At 37.4% G+C, this 20404-nt stretch overlaps 1 protein-coding gene across 1 annotated transcript; it reads right to left on the minus strand.

The window, feature by feature from the left end:
• Positions 1-6444: 6444 nt before the first annotated feature.
• vps45 (vacuolar protein sorting 45 homolog) lies at positions 6445-18164 on the minus strand. The gene is made up of 15 exons (XM_079258271.1): positions 17918-18164; positions 17122-17256; positions 16964-17024; positions 16527-16606; positions 14985-15053; positions 14676-14813; positions 13799-13909; positions 13163-13297; positions 11044-11157; positions 10791-10958; positions 10443-10601; positions 10111-10218; positions 8964-9085; positions 8062-8193; positions 6445-7910 (listed from the first exon to the last, which is right to left on the minus strand). Exons 1-15 carry the CDS (start codon positions 18008-18010, stop codon positions 7823-7825), a joined length of 1713 nt encoding a protein of 570 aa, XP_079114397.1. The 5' UTR covers positions 18011-18164; the 3' UTR covers positions 6445-7822.
• Between the last annotated feature and the right edge of the window lie 2240 nt (positions 18165-20404).

Consider the following 20404-nt stretch of genomic DNA (forward strand, 5'->3'; position numbering starts at 1 on the left):
TTTAAAAATATTTTTAGGTAAAAAAAAGTTTTATATTTAACTTTTAAATGAGCCAAATTAATGTTCTTTCATTGCATTTGATAAAAAGTAATAAAGTTTAAATAGGTTTTGTTTCTTTATGTTTTCTTTTTCAATGCTGAAAAGTCATTCTAACATCCCAAATAATCAAAGTTTTCTTAATTGTTTCAGATGTAAGCTGACACACTTTTTGAATGTAGCAAATATACTTACGACTAAACTGGCTCATATGTCATTAGTAAACAGGTCATTAAAACAGTTTCTTTTAAAGGATTTTTGGATTGATTTAGGCTATATCTGATCTGATCAAATTTAAAATAAACTTGTATTCCTCTGTGGTTCTTTTAGATGCTTAGTTCTACTTTTAACTAATGCTAATTATAAATACACACAAATAAGGCTTTCCTTTGACTTTTAACTTAAAATCTGATTTGTTTTGTCAAGCTTTTATGTCATTCATTGCCAATGTACAGCTTTAAGTGAATATAGTTTTAATTTCACTTTAGTTGATTTATATAAATATTTTGTATTTTGCATTTATCTGTATATAAAACAATGTTTAAATATGACAGAGCTGTTAAGTGACCTAATTTTGTCCTGAAATTATTAGTAATCAATTTAATACCTTTAAACATATTAAGTCTGAAGTTTTAATCAACTCTGCTCACTAAGTTTACAAAACAATTCTTTAGTTGTTGGAAATAGAAATTGATGTCAATATTAAAATAACAATCAGCCATGATTCTATTATTATATTCTATTCTACAGTCATTTAGCAGACGCTTTTATGGCTTTTCGCGACTTACATAGGAGTGAGAACAACACAAGCACAAAATCAAACAGTACAGGACATAGTAGGAAGGTGCTGGTGGACTGTCCAGTTGGACGCAGGTCCTTACATGAAGTGCTACAGGCTTTTTTTTTGTTGTTTGTTTTCTCCCTTCCCCTCTACTTGCTTCCACTTGGTTCCATACTTAGGAAGCATGGTATTTCTTTCCACTGTTACGCAGATGACAGTCAGATTTATGTCCCTCTCAAAAAGAAAGATTCATATTCTGTTAAACCACTACTCAGGTGTCTTGACGACATAAAGGCCTGGATGGCTATAAACTATTTAAATTTTAATGAGAAAAAGACAGAGGTGATGGTTTTTGGTGGCACCACTGGGGCCCCCCTTGTAGATCTGGGTCCCTTGGCCCAGTTCATTAAGCCAACCATCACAAATCTTGGGGTTAAAGTGGATACTGATCTCAAGCTCGACTGTCAGATCAGTTCAGTCGTTAAATCGAGCTTCTTCCAGTTGAGGCAGCTGGCCAAAATTAAACCTATTCTTTCAAGGCAGCACTTCAAAACAGTAATCCACGCCTTTGTGACCACTAGGCTGGATTACTGTAATGCACTTTATGTGGGGGTTAGTGGGTCCTCCGTGGCCCGTCTTCAGATGGTGCAAAATGCTGCTGCACGTCTTTTAACTGGCACACGTAAACACGAGCACATTTCCCCCATTTTAGCCTCACTTCACTGGCTGCCCATACGTTTTAGGATCAGTTTTAAAATTCTTTTATTTACTTTTAAATCCCTCAATGGTCTTGCCCCGCCCTACCTTTCCGAGCTGCTGCAGCCCTATACACCCCCCCCCGCTCTCTCAGGTCAGCTGATCAACTGCTCCTGAGTGTACCTAAAACGAAGCGCAAGCTGAGAGGTGACCGTGCCTTTGCTGTGGCAGCTCCTAAACTATGGAATGATCTGCCTCTCCACATCAGACAGGCCTCCTCTCTGTCTGTTTTTAAATCTCATCTTAAAACCCATCTTTTCTCCTTGGCTTTTGACACCATGTGAGATGTTGAATGTACTATTATTTTTATTTTATTTTTATTATTTATTTATTTTTTGTTTTGTTTTTGTTTATTGTTTTAATTCTATAGCTGTTTTATGTCTTATTCTTCTGTACAGCACTTTGGTCCACTGTGGTTGTTTTAAAGTGCTTTACAAATAAAGTTGGATTGGATTGGATTGGATTCCCAACCCATAATATCACCTATGTTAAAACACAAAGAATTAATACCATAATGTTTGTTGCAAAGAACTGGAAGAAGTTCTCCAACTTTCCAACAAATATAGCTATACTAAGTGTTAAGTGCTCATTGAAGAACTGAGTCTTCAACTTGCTCTTAAAAGTAGACAAGGACTCTGCTAAACAGACAGAGTTTGGGAGATCATTCCACCATCGTGGTACGACATAGGAGAAGAGTCTGGCTGGTGATTTAGTCCCATATACTGGTGGTAACACGAGATGTCTTTCACTGGTGGAACGTAGCCGTCGAGAGGGAGTGTAGGTCTGGATTAAGGAGTGAAGGTAGAAGGGAGCCGTTTGAGTTATTGTTTTGTAAGCCAGAAGCAAAGCTTTAAATTTGATGCGTGCTGTGAACAGAAGCCAGTGAAGCACGATTAGCAGTGGAGTGACATGAGCTTGTTTGGGTTGGTTGAAAATCAGACACGCTGCAGCATTCTGGATCATCTGCAGAGGTTTAACAGCATGCAGGCAGACCTGCCAGTAGGGAATTGCAGTTACCAATGTGTGAGTTGACCAGAGCCTGAACCAAAAGCTGAGTCATGTGTTCTGTCAGGTACGGTGTGATTCTCTTGATGCTGTAGAGAGCAAATCGGCAAGTACATTATTATGTACTGCCCATGTCTATTCCTCAAAAGGCCATTCTGCAGGTTTGTTTCCTTCTTCAAACTGACTCAGATTAATGAGTCAGTTACTGGCGTGGGCTAAACTTGACAGCAAACTGTTGAGCATTTCCATTTCATTTTCATCAGATGTGTTGGAGCAGGGATAACCTGTAGGACTGTAGCCCTTTACGACCAACTTTAAACATCCCTGCCACAGAAGCATCCAGGACAGGACAACAGTGTCTGGTAAAATGCGGAAAGCATACTACCAGATCCTATCAGCTGTTACACCCAAAAACTCCATCCTCCACAAGACCCAGTTGATATAATGCCAGAGTCCAGTATGGAGATTCCAAGACACCCTCAGATGTAATTTGTCAACACCGCAGCTAAGGTCTTTTGGTGCCTCAAGTAAGCCCTATTCAGTTCTGCCAGGTGATCATAATGGTAAAGCTGACTGGTGTATTTTTTTAGAAATGTTTCAAGTTTTGGATTAATGTTCTAAAGGTTAAACAATAACATTGAGTCTTTTTCTAACTTTTTCTATCAAATAAAAATAGTTCCATTGAGTTTATTGGGTATATTTTAATGGCCTAATGACAAGATTAAAAACCACAAAAATGCTAAAAGTTTTCCTTCTTTCCTTCCTTCTGATCCAGACATTATTCTGCAGAGAAACAATGATAAAACTGAAGTCACCAGTTTGTCCTGGATATGCAGTGCTGCTAGATCTTCAACCACAAACGGAGTATATGTCTGATTTATGTGCTTCCTTAAACGTGAAATCCCACCATCTGCATGAATCATTTAGTTCTGCATTGTTATTCATTTATTCATTTTCCTAACCGCTTAATCCAATGAAGGGTCGCAGGGAAGCTGGAGCCTATCCCAGCAGTCTTTTCTACACCCTAGAAAGCTCGCCAGTCCATCGCAGGGCCACACACAGACAAACAACCACTCACACTCACTCCTATGGGCAATTTAGAGTAACCAATTAACCTAACATGCATGTCTTTGGATGGTGGGAGGAAGCCGGAGTACCCGGAGAGAACCCACGCATACACGGGAAGAACATGCAAACTTCACACAGTGAGGGCACTGTCCAAACCTCACCCCAGCTGAGGATCGAACCAGCGACCTTCTTGCTGTGAGGCCTCAGTGCTAACCACCATGCAGCCCTGCATTGTTATCATTTCCTACAAATTTTACTTACTTAATTATGATGACAAAATCATGGTCTCATAATTACATGTAAAAATTCTCACAGATAAACAAATAATTTAACTCTTTCATCTTTCAAATACAGACTTTAACACTGAGACTAAATCTGCGTCAGTGTGTAATTTACTGCTTGATGTGAACAGGACAGGAAATAATTTAATTTTATCTGGGTGGAGAGTGGAACAGCTGATCCATTTCCACTAAGAAAAAGATATGGATCAACTGCACTGGACAGGAATCAAACATGAGTGATTTATTAGTGTAAATGGATATCGGAGGTCAGGATAAATAATCTTGGGTAGCAATTCATAGGATCTATCAGTAGCCACGCAAGATGGGCCAACCACTTGTAGTTAGTAATTTAGTCTCTAAATTTGAATTTAGAGATCTTTTCTAAAGATTTATATGAATGTCTTTATTGTTTTATTAATCTGGAACTTTTTAATGCAACACTGTGATGTAACATTGAGTTGTTGTTTTGCATGTTTGAATACACACAGAGCATCTACAACACTGATGTTATCATTCCGTCAGAGAAGAACTGAAACACTCTGCAGCCAACATAAATGGTCAATATATGTGGCACTTTCCATTTTAGAAGTCATTGAGTTGCTCAATAGATAAAATGATTTTCTTTATTTTCCCTGTCGATTGATGGCTGAATGGATTCTTTCTTTGAAGCCATAGATAGAAAAACAAAAAGGCAAAAGGCCTCAAATGACAACTAAGTTATCACATGAATTGCCAATTAAGCTTCTGCCAATTAACAACTGGTTTCAGCTCTAAACTATAATATGATTTACGTTTGTGAGAGAAAATTATGAGGTCACATAAACCATCTGGCTTAAAGCATTTCTGATCTGCTTTGCCATCGTAGCGGACATTTGTCTCCATGTTGAACTTCAGACACTGTTTTCTTCCTCCATTCACTTCCAGCAGTTTTCAGCTCATTGATATTCACGTGTTTCCATTCACTTCCTGTGTCAGGAAACAAGAAGTCAGAGATCTCCCTGCAGGTAAGGAAACTCAAATGACCCTACCAGAGCTCTGATTATAAATGTAAACTACATTGTAGCATATGATGTTATGAGATATCTGCAACCATACTGCCATAACTCATATGAACTAATTTCTATATGAAAAGCCATGGAAATCCAGAGAAATACACAAAACAGCAGCAACAAGCATATAAAACCTCAAACTGGTCAAAAAAGATCACCATCAAATTAATCAAACGTCATTTATAGAGCACTTTATCATACATAAAATGCAACTCAAAGGGCTTTACATTAAAAACATGATGAACACACCTACATGTCCATGAAGTTATCATTGTCACATATACATAAGCATTGGGTGGTAGACCCAGTGTTCCTGTCATTCAAGGATTGGCAGTTCCAGTTTTGTTGTTGCCATGCTCCAACACAATTGAGCAAAATCCATAAATAGACAAGAAACTGCTGGATCCATTTGATTTGAATCAGCTGTGTTGGTCGAGGTAAACACCTAAAATCTGCCAGATAGCGGCCCTCGAAGACCGGAGTTTGACACCTGTGCTATACGCACACCCATATATGCCCATGTACATAAAACAATGTTTCAGGGCACCGCCCCAACCCCCCATCATTTGCATCAGGAAACCTAATACCTTGGAGAAATAATATAAAAATGAACTTAATTATTAAATAAAACAAAATACCCCAAATATAAAAGGTAAAATACAATTAAATAAGGTATAGAGTAACACGATAAAATACCACTTATAGTTTGAAATAATAATCAATTAAAAGCTTTCTTAAAAAAATAAGTCTTAAGCTTTCTCTTAAAAATATCAACACTCCCAGCTACCCTCAAGTCATCTGAAAGAATTTGACTGAGCTCTCTAAACCCAAATAAAACCCTAAAATAGAAGTACTGAATGAGATTAAACCTCCACCAAGCTGTAGGGTCACCCCACCCAGCTACCATCCCCCTGCCAACACTCTGATGTAAACTTCAAGTTAATATCACTATATATGCATCAGGATATATGAGGTATCTTATTGACCCTGGAAACATACTCTTAGGACCCAAGATGAAGCAAATAGTTAAAACAGTCTTTATATAATACAGGGGCGAACGACTCCAGTCCCCAAGAACCACAGTCCCGCAAGTGTTGGAAGTTTCCCTGCTGCAACACACCTGATCAAATCAGTAGGGAATGAGCAGACTTAAGTAGAGCTTGATATCAATCTCTGCAAAAGTCTAGTAATTAAGTATGATATGTGTCAGGTGTGTTGCAGCAGTAAAACTCCATCCACGAGCAGGACTGCGGCTCTCGGGGACCAGATATAGCCACCCCTGATATGACAATATATTGAAGACATTCACGTTTTTTTTAAGGTCATCATAAAACGATCACCTCAAGTTTTAGTGAAATCAAATGAAAGAAAAACAACAGTAGAACTCAAGGCTATATTTAACAGTGAAAGCAAGAGCATTTCCAGACACACAATGCAACAAGAACTTAAAGGGATTGGACTAAACAGATATGCAGCCTGAAGAAAGTACAGATTTACCCTGTTCAGACCCATCAGTATAAGAAGAGAGACAGATGAAGTAATGCAGCCGTCATGCCTAGAGCCTTTTGTACAAGCCTGTGGGGGCAGTCTATGATCTGAGGTTTAGGTTCAGCAACATTATGGACCCAAAGAATGAGGTCAGCTGACTACCTGTACAGAATGAGCAGATTATTCCATCAACAGAGTTTTTTTTCTTTCCATATTTCAAAATGACAGTGATAAGGATCATCAAAAAAATTGTGAAAGAGTGTTTCAGGGAGCATTACACATCATTTTTATGCAAGGATTGAACCTGAATCCCATTGATAATGTCTGAGATCTGAAGGTTTTGCACAGTGGTTGGATTCTACTATCATTAGTACAAGATCTTAGTGAAAATTTGATGCAATACTAGGTGGAAATAAAGGTTGTTACATTGCAGAAGCTTATCAGAAAAATGCCACAGCAAATGTCATTTATATAGTTTAATTGTATTTTTTACTATGAATCTTTTATCATTCACATTCAGTCACACAAATGATTTAAGAGAAATTCTACTCAGAAAATCACAGAACCAACAGTGTGTGACAGAGACTGAATACATTTCAATAACCTGATCACAAACAAGAGTCAGAAAAAAAAATACAGTAGTTTCCATAAATCTCAATAAGCTTCAAGCAAATATTTTAAAGATGAACGCAAGTAGAAAAACCTGAAGACAACAGTGGAACAAATTACATCCTGATTTGACATTTTTGGTTTCTTGGGTTGTAACAGTACTCGCTGGATTCTGTCAGGCATGTGTTCTGTTTTGTCTCAAAACAATATATGAGGTTCAGCATGCTGGCAGGGCTGACCTATAAGCTGCAGACACTGTGTCTTTGTTATGACAGCTATATATAATTTTTTATTACAGGTTTTAATGACTTTCAGCAATGTGAAATGGTTTCTTCTCTGCTCAGTCTGTGAAACTCCCATAAAAAGCTCATATAGACACTTTTGAATCCTGAATTTTTTTAATAACGCTGACTAATGATGAAATACAAATTAAACCATGAATTCAGTGTACTGTTACAGCCTTAATTTAATATAAATCAACATTTTGTCATTATACGGCTTCATATTAGACATAACTAAGCTCAGTTTGGACTGTTGAGCCAACATGTTGCTGTTTATGTTCATAAGTGTTCCTGCTAATTTATCCACCTCTTGCTTGTGAAGCGAAATGCTTCTGTGTCTGAGGACAAGACTCAGAGGATTTACAGACATATTGGACTGTTTCTCCAAACACACAAACTTAAACGGAGGGAATGATGCTGTTTATACGAAGAGGAGTGAAGAAGTTGAAGAAGAGCAAGCCTCGACGTTCAGCGTCTGCTGCTATGCCGACCACTTCCCTGCGCTCTGTCGCTGCTGCCGCTGTGACCTGTCACCAGCATCACTTCCTCCAGGAAACTTAGAGATAGACAGAAAGAGGCGTCAAGTTTAACTAAAGTGAAGTTTGTGTCTTCATGAGTTGAATATATAAGTTTGAGACCTATTTTCATTTTACTGGGATGGCTGAGAAGCTCAGCTAACAAGTTATTAAACGTCAGGTATTTGATACCTCTTAGTGTTGTGGATGCTGCTTCCTCCCAAGACAATACGGACTCCAGGTGTGTTGCGGTTCAGGTTGTAAACAGTCAGAGCTTCTTCATATGTGGCTCCACCAATCACAAACACCACAATGTCCTGAGGCCTGAAACACACAGACACACTTTCATCATGCAATTTTCTACACAGCTTTCAGAAGGCTAGTGTGCCTCGAAGGTGTATATTACTTCACTTTTAGTTTTTTTTTATGTGTATTTTAGCTTTCTAATTCCTTTATTGTATCACAATCTGTTAAGTTCTCTTAGTGCCTTTTAATCTTTTAACTGCTTTTAGTGCATTTTAGTGTTTTAAAACACTTTATGTTGCTTTTTGCATGAAAAGTACTTTTTATATATTATCTGATTTGATGTGTTATCAGGCCTCAAGTGCAGGTTAATTGTCCCCCAGGCACAGTGCATGTCACATTTCTGTTCTGTACTTCTAACCCATCTCTGAGGTGATTGTTATTGTATCTCAGGGACTTGTTTTCTGTCTTTGCGGTATGATGTCTATCTCGGGTGTTTCAGACACACTTGTCTATAAAGGCTTGGTAATTCCCTCCTAGACAGATGGAGTGTAATCAGTTTCAGGTGGATCCTGCCCATCTAAAGTGTGTCTTAAACATGTCTTAAACATGTACTCTGTCTTTGAGGTGCATATTAACTGTCCCTCTCAGGGATAAGGTCTCTCAGGCGAGTGCTGCGTGTCACAAGTTAAATGTCTCAGGCACATATTAAGTTTGACTCCCAAATATATGTGACCCAGCTCTCAGTAGTCTCCTCTCTGTCTCTTGTAGGTATTGGACTTACCCTGTAGCCTCCCTACAATATTATCATTGGTCTCAGGTGTGGGTTAACTGTTCTTCAGGTGTGTTACCTGTCTCTGAGGCTGCTGGGTCCCAGGTAGGGGAACTGACTGTCTTTGAGTCGGCCTTTAATCAACTGATCCAGAGTGTCATGGAGCAGAGGTCGATGCTGAGTGTAAACATTCTCCACACCCTGAAAACAAACATTAAAATCACAAATACACCCGCAAGCACAAAATAAAGAAACAAAAAAAAAATCATTGTGTTGTTTTTATTTCATTGATGTGAGAGCGTTCATAAAGAAAAAAACACAGTTTCTGTATTGTTTGTCTCTAACAAACAATTTTGGGTCAATAGTTGCATATTTGAAAGAGTCTTAAACATATCAACTTTGTAAATGCATCAGCTCTCCATCAGCAAGGTCTTAGATAAACATGTTACAAATCAACATGATGCAAACATACTCAATATGTCATCAAAAAGTAGGGTGAAAAAATATTCACAGGACGTATATGACGCCTCGTAAACTCTCCAACATGAAGATCTAAGTTGATCCAAACTGTACCTCATGTCGTACACACTCTGTTGGTACATTTTTTCATTTAGTTTGGGAGTTTCAATGTTTGGGTTTTTTTTTTCTTTTGGAAGTGGTGAGAAACTGTTTGTCCACCATTTTAAACACCAATATTCATTTCTCACCTGTAGTCTTACTGTTGAGTGATATGTCACAACTTAAAAAATGACACAAAGCACATGTAAAGGTCCTCCTGGCCGGTTTAACTGCTGCCAAGAAGATGATTGCAGTGAGGTGGAAACCTCCACATTCACTGTCTTACCGCCAGTGGGTGTTAACTTTTATAGCTGTAGTATATTTAGAGTTGTCTACTGCACGTGTACATAATGCAAAGGAAGAAACTATCATTGTTTGGGATCAGGCAGTGGCTGATCTCAAGAGTCTACTAATATAGGGCTACCCTTAATGATGAGTGACAAATGTTGACAAATTTGGGTCGTGGTTTATTAGTGTGCAGATCTAACACTTTATTAGGTGTCCTGGACCTTTGTATGAATCTTTATTTGTTCTATATGTGTTTTTGTTGTTTTGCTTAATACAAAATAAATAAAAAGTTGGTTAAAAAAAGCCAAGTGAAAAAAAAATTACAGGAAAAAATCTTTTTTAAGACATGTTGATACCAGATGTGAGTGTCTGACTTGTACCTTGAGACCTTTGAAGAACTGTTTTGTGATAGCAACAGCATCTGTTGGCGTGATGAGGTCACTTCCTCTTATTCTCTTCCCACCATATTCGACCACAGACTGAACCATCTGTAAAAGTGAAGACGTTCAAAAAACGCCTCAACTTGGCTTCTAAACATTTCCACCCTCTGCAGGCTATAAGCAAAAACTGTTTAAACTCAGTCACACTTTATCTGAGCCTCCAACATGTCTACAACAAAAGAAAACATTCTCACTAATAAATGTCTGTTTTGTCAAATCAGAGATAGATTGATTGTTCAAAACAGAGGGCAGCAGTTTGATGTTGTCCTTACCCTGCGATGGCGTTCAGACACTCCCCTCCTGTTGAGCTCATCCATCAGAGATGGGAGGATGCTGCTACTGTGGCGTTCGTATCTCAAAGCGTAGAGCATGACGAGACGGACGGCGTCCAATTCCGCCACGCGGGGATTCTGCAGCAGCCGCCGAACACTCTGAGGGCGAACAGATGCCAGCTCGGTGCAAGTCCTTTAAAGCTTGTCACTACTTATTACACACCCCAACTTTGTTAGTTTTCATTGCTTTAAATATTACTTGTAAATCAAAACATATGTAGAACAAATAAAATCCAGTAATATTTGTCCAGTAGGAAAGAAATGTGAAGTCAGCCACACATAAAATACCTGTTGAGCATTGGAGTGGTCATTCTGACAAGCCAGCTCCTGCTCTGCCTCCGACACCTCCATCAGCTGCCTTTCTGACACCAGCCGGGACAGCTCCCCCACCACTGTCACATGTTTGGATACAGTACCTGACATCTTCTTAAACTGTGGATAATTATCTACAAAAGCCTGCAAGGATGACACAAGATACTCAAACATCTGGAGCAGGATTCACTGGATAAAAGTAATTTTCCAACAAAACCAAAACTCTGACCTTCATGTCAGCGATGGACTCGAGTTTCTGTTGCCCTTTTGGCTTCTTCTTCTGGAAATCTTCCATCAAGTTCTTTATATTGGTGCCAATCTCACCAAAGTTGAGGTACAAGTTCTTATAAAGACAAAGACAGACAGAATCCCAACGTTCAATCACCGACTCAGGCAGTTTCTACTCTTTGTAAAGCTTTTAGTTAAAAGTGTGCTGGCAGTTTTCTGACAGCAGCATCACATACAGATGTGTTTTATATATTCTGAGAAAAACTCAGCAGAAGATGCAACTTTCTGTAATTCTGGAGCAGACAGACAAAACTCCACTTAGAAAAGTTTAGAAAAAAGTAGAGGTGATTAATGAGCATGTGGTCATGAAGATAATGAATGTGATCGCATCAGAGAAACATTAGATGTTTAATAGGCGAGGGCTGAAAGTTGAACATAAATGAAGGACCTATAAACATGCACATATAAATTAAGTCCAAGCATTGCATTTACCCATATCACTAATACTATTACAACCTGAAAAACTCTGTCCAAGACCCACCTCTTTCTATGACCTATGGATTATTAATGAAAAGTGACAAACTGTAAAAAGAGTGAGGCTCTTATGGATGACAGCACTTAGGATACATAACTAATTTATTACTTAAAAATTATTTCCTAAATGTTGCAAGAATATCAAATGATTACACTTTTTTCTCATCTCTGTCAGTAAATCCAGATGAATCCAAAATGAAATCCAAAACTCTGGATTTAAACATATTGAACATATCACTCAGTTATGCTTCTTCATATACACTCACTGGTCACTTTAATAAGTACAGTTCAATTGCTTGTTAACACAAATAGCTAACCAGCCAATCTCATGTATGGTGTCAGAAAGGGAAGAAAAGGGATTTAAGTGGCTTTGGGCACAGATACAATCCTACAGGTTTAGATGTTTCCCTGCTCCAACACACTTAATTCAAATGAATAAGTCATTGTGCAGACCTTCATCAGCTGTTTAATTTACTTAACCTGAGTGAGGTGTGTTGGAGCAGGAATCCATTCAGAAACCTGCAGGACTGTGGCCTTTGAGGACAGACTTTGGACACTTCTGTTGTAGAGGAACATGTCAAACTTTAAAGCAGATTAGCAAAACCAGCAAAATACCTCATAAGGAGCCACTCAAGTCAGCTAAAAACAGGAAATTGAAGCTGCAATTCTCACAGGCTGGACAAAAAAAACGTTGGTTTAAGTGTTGCCTGGTCTGATAAATCTTGATTTCAGGTGTGACATTCAGATGTCAGTATCAACATGTCAGATATGTGGCAGTGGTGTAAATTATGTGAGGGATCTTTTCAGCACAGTTTGGGTCCCTTAGTATCAATTTAGGATAATTTAAATGCCACAGCTTACTTGAAAATCATTGGTGACAAAATGTTGGAACGCAATACAAAGTAAACAAAGTAAATTAACACATCACACCATGTGAGCCTTGTGTGTGTGTGTGTGTGTCCTTGCCTGGGCATGTTGCCATAGATATAGATTTGATTAAGATAACTTCTCCTGTGTCCACTTCTATACTTCATAGAATAAAACAAGATGGTTTATAACTCATTAGAGTTTTTATGATACAGAAGTGATTTTATTTGACTTTACAGATCAATGGAAGGAGATCCGGCTATCTGTTGTATCAGCTTATCAGTCTGATTGATTAGCTACAACCTTAAAAGAAGAACATGAATCCTGCAGCCAATCAAGGCAGCAATAGACTAATTTGTGAAATCAACAATAAAAAAATAAAAATAATCAGTTAAGGATTAAAAGACAGAAAAAGGTAAAGAAATTAAAAAAAAAAAAAAAATTGGCATTTCTTTTTTCGGTCGGTTTAGAGTCTGATTTAAACATCCTGCAGATTATTATGTCTATTATTTATCTATCTCTTAATTGTTTTACTCTCTGGTTGTTTTGGCTGATGTACAGCACTTTGTCCCAACTTTGGTTGTTTTAAAGAGCTTTATAAATAAAGTTGAGTTGAGATGTCTTTGTGTAATTTGAGTGAAAAGCTCTTATTTAAAGAAAGACAGAGAATAAGGAGACAACAAGAAATTATGTCGTGTCCTGTCTGTTTAAAAACTCACGTTGGCATAAAACTCGTCGTTCTCTGCAGACAGCACCACTTCTCTCAGGTCTTTACTGATGCCCGGGACTCTGGACAAGTCAATTCTGTTGTTGTTTAGGCCAAGCAGCTCATGGACCATCGCCTGGTACGTCCACTGCAACGACATCAGTTTTCATTTTTCAGCTGTATTAAACCAGGCTTTTTTAAAAACTAAATTTGTGATTAAATGTAAAACTGAGAAAACACTTCTCCATTAATCTTAGATCATCTAAAGGAAAAGAAATTTACATTATCAGTAAAAACATTTCCTAAAAGATCTCACAATCACATCATATACCTAATATTTTAGTAATAAAAAATGCCTGATAACAATAAAGATATCTTATATTTAAGATAAATAATGCACTGTAATTATAAAATGCTAATAGTTTTAACTAATATGTTTTAATGCTGAATATTTTGTTCTTATTTTGAAATGTGAGCATTTGTAAAAACACCATAAAGATCTTATAAGTAAAATCTCAAATACATAAAAAACAAGGCAACTACTCAAAAGCTGATGATTACTTCAAAAGATCTTGTAATTATAAAAACAACCGAGTTCACGACTTGTTTCCTGTAGACTTCATGATACCACAGAGATGTAACCGCTCACCTGGTTGAGCAGCGGAGTGATGGCGTCGTCACTGCGGTCGAGGATCAGCAGCAGAGGGGGAACTTCAGTCTTTCTAAAGTCGAACAGATCGTACTCCTTTGTGATGATTTGCTGGCATGAGACAGATGAGGCTTGGTCAGTAAAAGTAAAAATGACAGTAACAAAAGCTAAATGTACTTCAAGTTAAAAAATATGGAAACTACACAAGGCTGTTTTAACATAAAAGATAACATTTTTGGCGAGGAATAAATGCATTAAAATAAAATATTCAACTGAACTGTAACAAACCAAATCAACTTAAAAACTGGCTAAACTTTATCTGTAACCCTAAACCTCATGATGATATTTCTGAATAAAGTTACAGCATAAGTATGTCTTTAGCTGCAAAAAAGGCAAAACAAGGCCGACTGTTGTGCTGAAACTCAGAGTAAACTTAACGTTATACATGCTACATGACGTTACTGCTGTCGTATCATTTTAATTTCTAAGCGTGATTTGAGACTACTGTGTTTTATTGTAGGGATGGAGGATCTTTGGTCTGAAAACACTTTTACATATTGATTCAATTAAAGCCCAACAACTGGATTTCTGGAGAAATTTCTGGAGTAATCTGATCTTGAAAACATGTTCGGGCCAGCGTGAGATCCCCCAACAAACAAAATTAACAAACATAGTGTTAAACACAATGAGTCAATTATTAACCCGCCCTCAAAAATATCTAAACTGACTCATTTCTTTAAAGAGAAATTGCCAGTAAGCCAAATAAATGTAGCATCCTTTTCAGTAATATTAGATAAAAATGGGTTCTCTGTTTGATCAAAACTTCTACTTGAGTAAACATTGTGAGCAAATTTGATAGGACTGTTGTCATGGAAACCTTGACGCTTTCTGCAAGTCGTTTGGACATGTCAGAGGACAGCTGGTAGCGAATCATCGGGCATTTCTTCAGAGCGAGCAGAACGGAGGTCAAACCTTGAGTGCAGCGAGACAACATGGAGGGCTCCCAGCTACGACCCTAACACACACAAACACCCAGAAAATATCAGTTACATCCTAATATAAATACACACAAACTCTATAGGGACTAGTGGTTGTCTATGGTTACATTTTTTTAAGAATTTATCAATACTAATTGATCATGTGGAGCAGAAGGAGTGAATGAGTTGGTAACTTCTATTTTTCTTACCCTGGCAACTCCTTGCAGGTTGAGGGAGAAGAGGTGAGGATTAACAGCAATAAAGTCTCCATAAAACTCCTGAAGAAGAAAAAAACCACGTACATACACTCAATAACCTACAATTTTACTGTTTTGGGTTTAAGAACAACAGTGCATGAAAAAGAAAAAAAGAAGTCTTAGTCAGTATGACCCAAATCAACAGGAGAACTTTATTATTAAAGCCGGGGTGGGTAATCTTGCTCAGAGACTTTTTTTTTGCTCTGGGTGAAGTGGTTTCTCATCCTGATAGTAGTCTGTACATATTGTAAGATTCATAAACAATAAGAAATATAGTTAGACCCCTCAGTTTACTGTAAATCTGCAAAAATTCTGATCAATCAAAACATTCGGGCTGAATTGAAGTTGTTCATTTCTTATGTTTTGTAAGCATCTTCTCCCGGCTCTCCACCTCCCACAGTGCATATCTGATAGCCACACTCTGCATATAAATAGCGTGTTTGGATGAAAATATGAAGTAGTGAAGAAGAAACTCGGAAGGCTGAGAAAATGCAGGAAGGATTTCCCCAACACGGCTCAGTTTATTTGCCTCCTCCCGCTAAACAGCCGAGAAAGAGAAAATTGTTGGTGGAAAAAGCTGCGAACTGGAAAAGCACTCGGAGAGCTCAAACCTCCGACACGGCCTTTAAAAAAATTTCTGGATCCAAATGGTGATCCGGATCACCACCAAATTTAAATCAGTTCTTCTTTTTCACATTACCATCAACTTCTGAAAATTTAATTAAAATCCGTCCATAACTTTTTTCAGTTATCTTTAACAAAAACAGATAAACGCCAATAAAAACATAACCTCCTTGGCGGAGGTAAGAAAAAAGCCTTGGATCATGCAAGGAAAAAAACAAAGGGGGAGGAACCAAGACACGGTGCTTCTTTCACATCTTGCTAGCTCCCCATGGTATGTTTGCAGCTCCTGTACTTGTGTTACCACAAAAGAAATCAGATCATTTTTACCAACAAATGACTCCTGATGTGAGGTTAAGACTGACTGGAGATGAATTCTGGTCATTATCCTGTTAATCTTTCTTCTGCTCAGCATTTCACTTGATTTCGTTTTTGTATTTTATGTTTGAACAAAAAAACATTCTTTTGACAAGTCTGTGGAAAAATGGGTTTTAAACTTAAGTGGCAACACAAGGTTTTTGTCCAAACAGAAAAGTAGACAGCAACACCTTTGTGTCTTCAAACTGACATAACTTTTTGTACAAACTTTGATCTTTAATATATTATCACGGCAACTTTTGAATATTATTATCATTTTCATTTTTTCTGCAGATAACATTTTCCTGGGAGTTGGTGGAAACTAAAATGCACCAGAGGCCTCAGCAACTTCAGAACTAGAAAACATCACGTTTACCAACATAAAAAAGTGTGACGGAGCCTGGCAATGTGTTATTAAGTGCTAAAACTTGTCTGCACAAAAAAACTTTTGTCATATTAAATCTGGTCTACACAGCTTGGTGTAGCCAGATCCTAGAATCAATACCTGACACTCACCTGGACCTCAGCAACCACTTCCTGTTCGTCAGCCTCCGCCAGAGCTTTGATCTCACTCTTACTGATCACATTACTGAAATCTGAAAAACACACATTAGTCTCATTTATGTGATGTTTAGACTCAGATGAAACACCTGCTATGTGTCACTTTGTTTCCGCCCAACATAATATGAAATTAAATAATAGTGTTTAAAAATATCTCTACAAGAACAGAACTCTTAGAAACTTTGTTCGGGTTGGTTAAATTATTCCATAAACATTTTAAATTATATCCTCTGGAAGTGAAATAAAATCTAAGAATCTGAATATGCACGCTTCAAATCTGTGAGTTAAGAAAAAGTCACACCACTAGCCAAACTGCAGAAACTGTCACCCTGCAGTATAATGTCACCCCCCAGATGATGATGATTAATTTCACTGTTGCTGAAGTGACTTACAGATGAAATAAACACTGTATTTTGGTCTCCTTAGCTCCTGGATAAGGTGTTGCACATTTTCCTGAAGGGAAAAAAAAGTACATACATATCACAGGTATAAAATTCATATTCCTACACAGACAGAAAGTTGTTTGTGTGTATGTGTTTTTTCTTTTTACCTTAGTGGGACGAAGGAAGCAGATAGCTTTCAAATGCTTCATGTTGTCTCTGTTCTGAGAGTCAATCCGTTCGAACAAGTAAACCTCCTTCTGCAGGATCTCAGACTGGGTGTACACCACACTCACTATACTAGTCTGAACACACACACACACACATATATAGTTTTGTTTCACCACTGCAAACATTGCCTCAGTTTAACAGAGTGCCAGTATAAGAACGTGCACAAATAAGATCACATTGCACAAATAAGATGACTGACATTGTTAGCACTATATGCAAGGCCGGATTTTCCAATGGGCATTATGGCCACAGGCCCAGGGGCCCACGTCCACGTAGGGTAAATACCAGCAGTTTGGACATAAAACAAAATGCATATAAAAGCCAGATAGTTACACCACAGTGTCAAGTGTGTTGCTATTGGTACCATTGGCTGAGAGATGTTAGAAATGTCGTTTTGCAGTGTATCGTTCACAATTTTCACAATGTTACGGTGGGGCCCCTGGTACACGCTGGACCCAGGGAAATGTGCACTTTTAATCCGGCCCTGACTACATGGTACCAATAACAGTATCATAAAGCACTAGTTCTGTAACTTCCATCAGAACAAGTACAAAATACAGTGATTACACTAGTACAGTAGAAGCAGCACTCCAGCTATCGCAGTGTACAAGTAGCTGTAAGGTACAGTCGCAGTAAAGCGACTATTACACAGTAAGAAATAATACATTGGGTATCAGTCTGAGTACCGATTTAACGCAGTAATACAATCAGCACCGCGGATGTCTCGTGTCTCACCGTCTCTTTGTCCATGAGCAGCACCTTCATCCCGGGGCCGCTGTTCTCGATCATTTTAGAAATGTACTGCTTCACCGCAAGAGTCACGTTCATGGTGACGGCGCAAAGACTATTACTATAACAACAAACACGGAAACTAAAGCGGTACCACCTGTAGATGGCTTATTTAACACTGAAGGATATTATCCTCTATTGCTATTGTTTTTGGAGAACTAACAGCTGAGCTGTTGTGACAACAACAGCACTCCAGGCCTCTTCCGGGTCCCTGACGTCATCACGTCGACGACGCATGTGACTAGAAAATCGTAAAAAAGAAAATAAAAAGCGTTTATTAATATCGATGTAATGTGTTTTATTATACAATTATTATACAATTGAGCTTATTACCAAATCAATTTAATCTAATTTGACATGAATTAATGTTGGATTCAAATCGTATTAGTTTCTTTTTCTCTTTTTAAAGTAGATCTATTCAGATCTTGATTAGTTTATAAAACAGAATTTTTTAATGCAAGAAAGATAGAGCCATAGAGAGAATAACGAAATAAAAATCTGAGGTATAGTATAAATACAAACAGTTAAAGCAAATTTACTTAAGTCCTACAACAAGGGATAAGCATTTAGGCTACTTTGAATCATATGCTAGCGGGTGTAGCCTTCAATAACGCTGACAAAAAAAAAAAAAAAAAAACCCAGAACATTTTTAGATTTTTTAAAAACGAATTGATTGAATAATTTATATATCATTAAAATTAAATTAAATTCTATAAAATTCGAAACATTTGCAATTTAAATCATGAGTCTATAGTCAAAACTTCAAGATCAGGCATGTCCCACGTCCTGTTAGCAAATCCTTTGTGTTTGTTTTTGTCAAAGCTGATTTTTACAATATATTTTCATCACATAATTTTAGTGTGTAATATTATGATATCATAGTGTTGTACATGTTTCGTATTTATTTAAACAGTTTTTTATACAACGTATAAATCTAGAGGTTTTACATGTACTTCAAATTGATCACTTGCTGATGACACTAGCTAGCTAACATCTGTTAGCACCTGCTAAAGAAAAGTTTGAAAATTAAATTATACATGGTCGCAAAAGTTTTCAATAATTTCTTTAAGATTAGCGGTTTGTACTTACAATTGTTGGCTATTATTATTGATAAAGATTTTAAAGGAGTTCACATAAATATTTGGTTGCTAATTAGCAAGGCTTTGCTAGCTGGTGCTGGGAGAAAGAGATATGCTATATATTTATGTTTGTATATATTAGTATGTTATATATTTAACACCATACTATTAGAAATTTTTTTTTTAACAATAATGCAATAAAAATGTTTCTAAGGTATTTATTTCTTATATTTCGTTTTATAGTGATGTCAACGGAACATAGCCCATTAGGTTATATTAGACTGGATTACCCTTAAACTGATTTAACCATTTAGACTTTATTTTCACAGTGAGGTTAACTACCCTTTTGTTAAACCCAAAAATTGGTTCGTTGTCTTTATTATTGTCATCATCATCATAATCGATATTATCATTACCAGGAACATAATTGGTAGCATTACTGTCCGTGTATGAACTGCTTTCTTTCTAAGCTGGACTGCTGGTAGCCTCCAGCTTACATACACACGACACAATAAGCTGTTTTATCGAACAGCAATTAATGTTTTTCAAATTCCCTTTGCAAAGATGAAATGGTTTGTTATCTGTTGAAATAAATCGTATATAACGTGGTTAAGTAAGCGCCAGATTTATTGATTTAAGTGAGATAATGGACGCTAATCGCTGTTAGCATATAGAAATGCGACTCTCTTCCAGCTCTGGCTCAACACAATGAGATGTCGAAATAGAAACTAGAGATATCATGTTGTTAATATGTCCAGCAGCGGAAATCAATGTTTTATGTCTTTCAGTATTTGGTAATAAAGTTCCTAAAGTTGCAATATCGTCAGGGGTGAGTATCACTCCGCCCCGTCAGAATGTAGTACCAAAAAGTAGTACCAATGAAAGACACGGCAAAGTGAACACAAAAGGCGGAGGGATACATCAGAGGTCTCAGAACAGCAGACGGATCCCAACGTGTTTTCCGTAGTGCCTGCTAACAGCTTCCAGTTTGTGAGGATAACACATTCACTATTTTTTCTTAGAAATCATACATTTTAAAAGCGGTATTTTATCGGAATAAACATTAGTTTAACATATAAAAGGTCGAGCTAAGGTAAGCGATAACGTTGCACACTTTTTAAGCTCATACAATGCAGAGTTAATAAAGTGCTGTTTGCTAATTGTTAACATGCTAGGTTTTTAGCTCAATGCTAGGCATGGTGAAGAGGGAGGGAGTGAACTGAGAAAGAGCATATTTTTTTTTAGTTGGAGAGAAGCATAAGACAGCACTCCTAGTTTGTTTCTATCATAGTACCTTTGGATAAGAAAAAGGTAAATTGTAATGAACCACCTTAGCATTTAGCACGCTATGTTA

The sequence above is a fragment of the Telmatherina bonti genome (genome assembly GCF_933228915.1).
Source record: "Telmatherina bonti genome assembly, chromosome: 19".
Classification (NCBI taxonomy): Eukaryota; Metazoa; Chordata; class Actinopteri; order Atheriniformes; family Telmatherinidae; genus Telmatherina; species Telmatherina bonti.

Coding starts and splice junctions, on each gene's coding strand:
- vps45 (XM_079258271.1), bottom strand. CDS start 18,010: ATGAACGTGACTCTTGCGGTGAAGCAGTACATTTCTAAAATGATCGAG. Junction 13,298..13,798: donor TCACTCCGCTGCTCAACCAG/GTGAGCGGTTAC, acceptor ATGTCGTTGCAG/TGGACGTACCAGGCGATGGT. Junction 9,086..10,110: donor AGTTCTTCAAAGGTCTCAAG/GTACAAGTCAGA, acceptor GTTTGTTTTCAG/GGTGTGGAGAATGTTTACAC.